Source organism: Podarcis liolepis (genome assembly GCF_965112155.1).
Source record: "Podarcis liolepis genome assembly, chromosome: 11".
NCBI lineage: Eukaryota > Metazoa > Chordata > Lepidosauria > Squamata > Lacertidae > Podarcis > Podarcis liolepis.
The window spans coordinates 62,387,700-62,397,500 of NC_139565.1; the positions used below are offsets into that span (position 1 = coordinate 62,387,700).

Consider the following 9,801-nt stretch of genomic DNA (forward strand, 5'->3'; position numbering starts at 1 on the left):
CCTATACCTGTAGATCTCAGGGCAGTTGACAACACGGTCTTGTCACAACAGCCAGGCTGCTCAAGGGTGAGGAAGCAAGGAGGCCCAGGTCTCCCCCCATTGTGCCCGGGCCCAGTTACCTGGTGAAGCCCACGTTGGCGCAGCCACACTTTGAGGAGAGACACCCCGTCTCGCATGCCTTGGAAGTCATGGGCTGCCTCCGAGAGGAAGAGCAGGCTGGACTCCAGGACCAGGTCCCACAAAATGGAGTTGTTGTAGTGTGGCGTCGGTGGCTCCGAGGCTCCTAGGAAAGGCAGAACAGGAGGTCACCACCGGTCCATGTCAAACAAATATGGCAGACGCCGTTAGCTGCGGCCTTCTTGTCTGGCATAAAACCACCCAGAACCCAACAACAGAAACACAACATCCAAGTCTAAAATGGAGACACTCTGACTAACTTTCTGTGTAGCTTAGAAGGGGGGTTATTAGGCAGGAATCCTAGTTCATCAAAGTTCATCAAAGGTTTATACAGTGGTGCCCCGCAAGACGAATGCCTCGCAAGACGAAAAACCCGCTAGACAAAAGGGTTTTCCGTTTTTGGATGCGCTTCGCAAGACGAATTTCCCTATGGGCTTGCTTCGCAAAACGAAAAAGTCTTGCAAGTCTTGCAATTTTTTTCGCTTTCCCCCCCTTTTTCTAAGCCGCTAAGCCGCTAATAGCCTTTTAGCCGCTAAGCCTTTAATAGCCGCTAAACCGCTAATAGCGCTAATCCGCTAATAGGGTTGCTTAGCAAGACGAAAAAACCGCTAGACGAAGAGACTCGCGGAACGGATTAATTTCGTCTTGCGAGGCACCACTGTATATTCATTCATAAACTTTATTGCGCTAGCCAAAGGCCATGGCATCGTTCACAGGGGGAACAAAAGGAAAACAGCAATAACCAGAAAAACATTTTTAAAAATTTCCTTTTAACGAGGGGGCTGGTGCCATGCTGCTTTTGTTGCAATGGGCTGCAAGCTTTTAATCTATCTTATCTATCCATAGTTAATTCTATTAATGTTTAATTGTTTGGTTTTTTGGTGATTGTTTTTTCTCCTACGTTTTCAGCTGTTCCTGTTTGTCTTCTTCTTTGGCGATCACTCGTAGCCAAGTAGGATTGAAAAAAGGTTCAATTACGACCACTGGGTGGTGACCCCACTGTGCGCAGTAATCCAGTCAGGGAAAAAGGGAGGCAGACTATGCTTAGGGCACCTTTTCTAGCCCCTCCCCCTTTTCAGGATGAGCTGAGTGGATCCTAAAAAGGGCTGCTCAGTCATGGATACAGCTGCCGAGCTGCTCAACTGCCTCGTTCCTCGAGTCAGAACGACTGAATCTGTATCCACCGCCCATGTGCCGGTTCATGACTAGGGGCTTCCAGATTTCACGATCCTGCCCCCCTTACCATTTGCTGATCGCCATGGGACTTTTGGGGCTTGGGATGGGCTTTTGGAAGATTCCTGTGCGTTCATTTGTTTTATGTGTGTAGATCAGTAATAATAATAATAATTTAATTTTTTTACCCCACCCATCTGGCTGGGTTTCCCCAGCCACTCTGGGCGGCTTCCAACAAAGATGAAAAATACATTAAAATTTCAGTTACAGGTAGGTAGCCGTGTTGGTCTGCCATAGTCAAAATAAAAAAATTCCTTCCAGTAGCACCTTAAAGACCAACTAAGTTAGTTCTTGGTATGAGCTTTCGTGTGCATGCACACTTCTTCAGATACACTGAAACAGAAGTTGCCAGATCCTTCTACATAGTGAGAAGGTGGGGAGGGGTATTACTCAGAAGGGTGGTGGGAATGGGCGATTGGCAGATAGCTGAGATGAGCCTGTTGACGACTCTTAACGACTGCAATAGGTCTTCCAGGAAAAGGCAAGGGGTGAGAAGGTGAAAAATGGCTTAGTCATGTATAATGAGATAAGAATCCAATGTCTTTGTTCAAACCAGGTCTATCCATGGTTTTGAGTTTGGTAATGAGTTGCAATTCAGCAGCTTCTCTTTCCAGTCTATTTCTGAAATTCCTTTGTAGTAAAACAGCTACTTTGAGATCTTGTATAGAATGTCCTGGGAGATTGAAGTGTTCTCCTACTGGTTTCTCTGTTTTGTGATTCTTGATGTCAGATTTATGTCCGTTTATTCTTTGGCGTAGGGTTTGTCCTGTTTGTCCAATATAGAGAGCTGAAGGACACTGTTGGCATTTGATGGCATACACAATGTTAGACGATGAGCAATTAAATAGTCCCATCAGCGGGAAAAGGCGGTGTATAAATAAGTATAGAATAATAATAATACCAGCGACAGGGGAGCGCTTCTCCGTGAACCAAGCCGTGCGGACGTTGTTCTTGCTGGGGTGCAGGCGACTGGTCTTGAAGACGCCCTGGGCAGGGCAGGCGTAGAGGCGGACAGTCACCAACTTCATGTCTTTCCCTAGGGAAACCCCACGAAGCAGGGTGAGCAAAAGGCAAGCCAGGAGAATCGATAAGGAGAAGGCACCCAGGCCAAGACTTTTAAGAACATCTCCCTCCATTGGTGGACTGAACGTCTCCCCTCCTGCTACACTGCTAACTTCATCATTGGTTAAAAGGTAAAGGGACCCCTGATTATTAGGTCCAGTCGTGGCAGACTCTGGGGTTACGGCACTCATCTTGCTTTATTGGCCGAGGGAGCTAGCTTCCAGCTTCCAGGTCATGTTGCTAGCATGACTAAGCCTCTCCTGGCGAACCAGAGCAGCGCATGGAAACGCCGTTTGCCTTCCCGCAGGAGCGGTACCTATTTATCTACTTGCACTTTAATATGCTTTTGAACTGCTAGGTTGGCAGGAGCAGGAACCCAGCAACGGGAGCTCACCCCGTCATTGCAGGGATTCGAACCGCCAACCTTCTGATTGGCAAGCCCTAGGCTCTGTGGTTTAGACCTAAAGGTAAAGGGACCCCTGACCTGTTAGGTCCAGTCGTGGCCGACTCTGGGGTTGCAGCGCTCATCTCGCTTTACTGGCCGAGGGAGCTGGCGTACAGCTTCCGGGTCATGTGGCCAGCAGGACTGAGCTGCTTCTGGCGAACCAGAGCAGTGCACGGAAACGCCGTTTACCTTCCCACCGGAGCAGTACCTATTTATCTACTTGCACTTTGACATGCTTTCAAACTGCTAGGTTGGCAGGAGCAGGGACCGAGCAACGGGAGCTCACCCCGTCGCAGGGATTTGAACTGCCAACCTTCTGATCGGCAAGCCCAAGGCTCAGTGGTTTAACCCACAGCGCCACCCATGTCCCCATCATTGGTTAGCTTTGTGGTTTTATTTCATGATTCCATTATAATCTTGCACTTGTGTAATGTTTTCTGAATTTACGCCTGACCATTCAGATATGGGCAAGCTATGCAAGTAACAGAGACAGTGTGGAGTAGTGGTTGGAGCATCAAACTAGGACCTATGAGACCTGGGTTTGAATCCCTGCTTGGCCATGATGCTCACTGCCTCTCAGCCTAGCCTGCCCCGCAGGGTTGTTGGGAGGATTCAAGGAGGAGGGGGAGAACCCTGTATACCACCTTGAGTTTCTTTGGAGGAAAAGGTGAGCTATAAATGCAACTAAACAAACAAACAAACAAACCAGAATTAACGAATAATAACCTGCCCCAGTCTTGCAGCACTCACTCACTCTAACCCGCTTTAAGATGCAGCCTCGTGCAATCGAAAACTGCAGCTGCCTCTTACATTGCAGCATCACACTCCTGCTCAGCCCACCAGAACCCATCACTTACCGTATTTTTCGCTCTATAACACGCACCAGACCATAACACGCACGTAGTTTTTAGAGGAGGAAAACAAGAAAAAAAATATTCTAAATGAAATAGTGGATATATGATTTTTGTGGTTCATGCTGTGGCCACAGACATGGGATCTGACAGTGAGTTTGGAGTAGCCCAATGCAAAAATCCATGTGGATCCATGCTTTGTAACCATGGAGGAGGGAAGGAAGGGGAACCATGGATCCTCTGCTCACGACTGCAGCAGATCCCCCCCCCATCACTCGCAGGCATTTGCTCCATAACACGCACAGACATTTCCCCTTACTTTCTAGGAGGAAAAAAGTGAGTGTTATGGTGCAAAAAATACAGTATTTTTCTGCCCAAACCTGGTGCTCTATTACAGGGAGACCAAGAAAAAGGAAGGGGGTCTGGATCAAGGAGCAGGCGGAAAGCCACCCTCACCTTGCGGCTGCAGGAGCACGACCGGCTTCAGGTGGTTGCCGTTGACGTAGGCAAACTTCACGGCCCCGAAGAGCTTCTTCTTGGCCAGGTGCTGAGCCAAGCAAGCCAAGTAGAGAGCCCTCTTGCGGTGGTAGCGCTGGTTTAGGTGGTCCTTGTCCTGGAAGATCTCCTAGCAGCAAATAAATAAATAAATAAATAAATAAATAAATAAATAAATAGATAAATAATTTTTTATTTATACCCCGCCCTTCCCAGTTTAAAAACTGGGCTCAGGGCGGCTAGCAGCAAAATAAAACATTGATTAAAATGTGACTTAAAAACAGCATAAAGTACAACATAAAATGCAGCATCAATATCAATAAAATTCTAAACTTCACGGGTCATTTGAGGGGAGCGGGGGAACCCAGTCAGTAGACATCAAATGATCACCAGGGCTAACTAGCCAAGTTGGTCCTACTAGGGCCAGCAAGAGGGATTGCCCCATAAAATATATACCCTTACAAAAACGTTTTTTTGAAACTCGCCTTCAACAGAAATTATTATTAAAAAATTGTCCAGTAGCACCTTAGAGACCAACTAAGTTTGTTCTGGGTATAAGCTTTTGGTATCTGAAGAAGTGTGCATGCACACAAAAGCTTATACAGTGGTGCCCCGCAAGACGAATGCCTCACAAGACGGAAAACTCGCTAGACGAAAGAGTTTTCCGTTTTGGAGGTGCTTCGCAAAACGAATCTCCTATGGGCTTGCTTCGCAAGACGAAAATGTCTTGCGAGTTCCTGCGGGGGTTTCCCCCCCCCCTTTTTCTAAGCTGCTAAGCCGCTTATCAGCTGATCCGATCAGCCGCTAAAAGCCGCTAAAAGCCGCTAATAGCGCTAATCCGTCAATGGGCTTGCTTCGCAAGACGAAAAAACCGCTAGACGAAGAGAATCACAGAACGGATTCTTTTCGTCTTGCGAGGCACCACTGTACCCAGAACAAACTTAGTTAGTCGCTAAGGTGCTACTGGGCATTTTTTTTATTTATTTCAACTGCGTCAGACCAACATGGCTACCTACCTGAATCTAGAAATTATTATGCCATTATTGGCGTGCACTACACACACACACAAACCACAAAACCTATTGCAAATTTAGGCCCTGTGGAATGAAGACGATGCTGAAGCTAAGCAGCTCGTGGTCTGCTTCTCACTTGTGCCAGTGCCACTAACCTTGGGCATCGTCACTGCCACATCCACGTTGACCTCAGGCTTGATGCAGGTGCCCAGCAGGTAACTCCCCACCACTTTCACCTCGGCGGGGGGAAGGAAGCGAAAGTGGCCCTTGACGCAGAAGGGAATCTGCTGGAGAGGGACCTTCACTCCACTGGGGAGCCAGGACTGATTGGTGATCTAGGAGGAGACAGGGTAGAAGAAAAAGGTTTAAGCACACCCTGAGTACAGGATGGGACCCGCCAGTGAAAAAGGATCTCAGTGAACAGAGCTAGGAAAAGCCTCTCTTTTTGGCAGCCAGGATCTTAATTGCAAGAAATTGGAAAAGTGACAAAACACCTACGATAAATGAGTGGCAGGTCCAAATGATAGAATACCTACAGATGGCCATGATGACAGGGAGAATTAGATGTTGTCCAAAACAGAAAGCACAGAAAGAATGTAAAATCTTTAAGGAGTATTTGGGAAAGCGTTACAATAACAAATATCTCCTGGCAGAAATAGAGGGATCCTTGTACAACAACAAATATAATGTTTTTTGATATCTGACGAAAACAAATAAAGAAATACAATAACTTGGAACTGTGTGAAAAAATTGTAGAAACAATAATACAATGAGTCTTATCGGAAGCAAAATAAATGTGTTTATTTTCTTTTGTTTTCTTTTTCCTTTTTTCCCTCCCCCCCTTCTTCCTCTTCACTTTTTTGTGCCTCCTTTCTTGGTCTTTCTCTTTTTGATATGTTAAGGAGGAGATAAAGAGATAAAAGTGTAATATGGAAACTTCAGTAAGTTAAAAGTGATGTGTAATTTTTCTAGTACTATTTATATATTGTTAAAATTGGTTAATTGTAATGAATTGATGTAGCAACTACTGTGGTTTTTTCCTTTGTTACTGTTGAATTCTAAATAAAGTATTATTTATTTATTTATTTTTAAAAAAGGAAAAGCCTCTTTTTGCCAGAGACCCTTGGGAAGAAGACACTAACAGTTATGATGTACAATGCTGGGACTAGGGTCCATTTCAGTGGCTACATTTGAACACCATGATAAAATATGGTTTGCTGTGAAGGAAATGAGTCATGTACGTTTAAGCTCTCCTTCTCCACTGGGGTAGCAGCAAGGAGATTAGAAGCTCCTACTTCTGAGGAGCTACAGTTCCATGTTACATCCATACCCTAAACCGTGGCTAATCTTAAGTATAATGTGTTGAAAGAAGCCAGCTTCATGATCTGTGCTCTGAAGTTAGCTTGTTTCAAACAAACCACAGCTAGGAATCATCAGTTTGTTGAGTTTAAACAAAACTGCTAGGATTGCAGCAAGTGTTTACACCTCAAGCACAAAGGCCACCATCCTAAATGCACTTATTAGGGAGCGAGCCCCATGAAACATAAGGGGGCTTACTTCCGAGTGAACATGCATAAGATTGGGTTGTAAAACTACATGCATCTTGGACATACGTCTCTCTGCGGGGTCTCTGGGACTGTGCTCAGCAAGGCATTGATTTCGTGGAGGAAGGAGTCGATTTTCTGCTTCCTCTTCTCCTTGAGAGTCACCTCTTTTAAAAGCTCCTCAATCTGCACAGGGGAGAAAGGAGAGACGCCACTCGCCACATTAGCACTTAAAAAAAATACAACTTCATTGCTATTACTAACAACCTAAAAGTGAGATGATGATGATGATAACAACAACAACAACAATTTATTATTTATACCCCACCCATCTGGCTGGGTTTCCCACCGGGCATTACATAATACAATATATAAAACAAACAATAACTAACGGTGAGACAAGATGGAATGAAAGAACACCTTAAGAAGAAATGAAAAGGATGTACAGTAGAACCTCTACTTATGTCCCGCTCTACTTTGGCCCGTTACAAGTCGCAACCACAGCAAACGCAGAAGTAAACTGGGTTTGCCATGATTTGCACACGCGCTGAAGCAACTGTCGCCGTCTGCACATGCGCAGAAGCAGGCTGCCGCTGAATGCGTCTGCCCACAATGGCACTTCTACCAGCAACCCGTTTCGCCATAAGGACGGGCCTCTGGAACAGATTGTGGTCGTGAGTAGAGGTTCAACTGTAAAACAGAACAGCAGAAAGAAAGCTTCACAGGAGAGGACTAGAAGCCGGGCATTTACGCAAAATGGGGCAGGAAGCTCAGTCAGACAGCGTAGTTGGAGAACCGAGGGAGAAAGAGGAGTCTGGAAAGTGACTGGAGCCAGTGCTAGGCAAGATCTTAGAAGCACTGAACAGGAGAAAGTTAATGATTCTTTGAACACACGGAAAGAATTGGAAAGCCCACAGACTGAAGCAAAATTCTGTGTGCCATGCAGATGCTTGGAAGTACAAATAATGAAGGGCTTTGTCTTAGTTACAGGAACCCTTCTCCCACAACACCTGCCCACAAAAGGACTAACCCTGCTAAGTTAGCCTGACCTGCAAGCGCAGAAGGTTGGAGTGAAACAGGCTCTCTGTTTCCTTCAGGCGTGTCAGCTCCTCGTTGGTGGGCGGCTTGTATAGTTCAGCCTTGCAAAGCTTCACCGGTTGCAGGACGCCCTCAGCAGCAAGAGACCTTTTCTTCCCTCGTGGTCTCCCTTCCTTAGCAAGAGCCTCCCCATTTTCTCTCTCGGAGTCTCCCACGCCTGCTTCTCTCTCTGCATCTTCAGACATCTGCAGAGAGGCCAAAGGAAAACAGGTCAGCCTTGAAAGTAATCCCACAGTCATTTTATTTTAATTTTTTGGTACAAGCCTGCTCAGAAGTTCATTTGAATAAGCAGGACCTTATTGAATTGTATTGTTTTCATGAATCGCCTTGTCAGAATACTTCCAACTCCCCAACGGATGGGTAAAGAGAAGAGAATGGGTCTGGGGACACCTACTACTATAGCCATTATTCAAGATAAGTGCAATCAGTCCCTGGATAAGAATGTGGAGTGAAGATCTTCCTTATGGGCAAAATTTAGGTTTGATGAGGCCCTCAGCTCCTGAAGGTTATGGGGCCCTTTATATGTCCAGCTGCCCTTTGTCAACAACAAATTTTTGCTGTTTTTTGTGTTGAAGATATGCTATATGGTAATTTATGGACCTAACAGGTAGCTAAAACCATTTGCACATAAAATACGTATTTCATCAAAGTAATTAATATAGAAATGAGCAAACCAGTGATATTTTAGGGAGCAGGCTAGGAGGCAGGGCCCATCACTTACATCACAGGAGCCTACACAACACAAAAACACTGTTGCTGTATGTAGGTTTTATTTTATTTGTTTTTATCTTATATTCTGGAAACGTACATCCAGGTTTTTTTCCCTTTAATTTTTTTTGGGGGCCCCCAAGAGAGTGGGGCTCAAACTATAGCTTGTTTAGCTTATACAGTGGTACCTCGGGTTAAGTACTTAATTCATTCTGGAGGTCCATTCTTAACCTGAAACTGTTCTTGACTTGAAGCACTACTTTAGCTAATGGGGCATCCCGCTTCTGCCGCACCACTGGAGCACAATTTCTGTTCTCATCCTGAAGCAAAGTTTTTAACCCGAGGTACTATTTCTGGGTTAGCGGAGTCTGTAACCTGAAGTGTCTGTAACCTGAAGCGTATGTAACCCGAGGTACCACTGTACGTAAATCCGGCACTGCTTATGGGACTACTTTCACACACTCTACAACGAAAAAGTTACATTGAACCCCAAATGCTATATAACTGGGCATTTTTGTAATATTTTTGTTCATCTTGTCTGTTGTTGTTTTAGTTTTCTGTAAACCCCTTAGAGAAATGTTTTAATATGTTGTTGTTGTTTAATCGTTTAGTCGTGTCCGACTCTTCGTGACCCCATGGACCAGAGCACGCCATGTTTTAATACAATAAGCAATATAAAAACTAAATCGACATCATTTTTTTCTCCTCTCTCTCTTTAATGCCATCGAAGTAAACCAGGGACAGGTTATCTTATTTTTTTATCCGACTTCTTCACTTAGATTGCTGTCTAAGTTCCGTTATTCAGTTACTTAATTTATTTTATTGATCAGTTTTGCACTTCGCCCTTCACGCGGAGATCACAGGGCGGCTCATCACACAAATGTTATTGCTTCCCATTCTACAGCTTTAGGATCTACCTCAGGATCACGCGCAACCCCCCATTACACGGCACCCACCTTCTGCTTGGTCCCTCCTGCATTCCACGTGGGTGGAACTAAGCAAAGCCACGCGGAATCCGGAGCAGCCTCCGCTCACTTCCGGGTGGCTCCTGATTGGACGAAACAGCCCAAACGCAGGAGGGGAAAAAAGAAAAAAGAAACCCCACCCAATTGGAACAAAGCGAGCCGCGAGGCCACGCCCACGGTCGACGCGCACGCGCCTAGCGCCTTCCGAAC

General features: G+C 45.5%; 1 protein-coding gene across 1 annotated transcript in view; it reads right to left on the reverse strand.

The window, feature by feature from the left end:
• The window catches only part of NOL6 (nucleolar protein 6), a 67,755-nt gene extending 57,954 nt beyond the window's left edge, over positions 1-9,801 (reverse strand). The window contains exons 1-7 of the mRNA XM_083465771.1: positions 9,583-9,801; positions 7,870-8,103; positions 6,890-7,006; positions 5,432-5,611; positions 4,225-4,393; positions 2,312-2,446; positions 120-283 (exon numbers count right to left, since the gene is read on the reverse strand). Coding sequence (XP_083321897.1) covers positions 120-283; positions 2,312-2,446; positions 4,225-4,393; positions 5,432-5,611; positions 6,890-7,006; positions 7,870-8,103 — 999 coding nt within the window. The 5' untranslated portion in view covers positions 9,583-9,801. The remainder of the gene's footprint in view (positions 1-119; positions 284-2,311; positions 2,447-4,224; positions 4,394-5,431; positions 5,612-6,889; positions 7,007-7,869; positions 8,104-9,582) is intronic.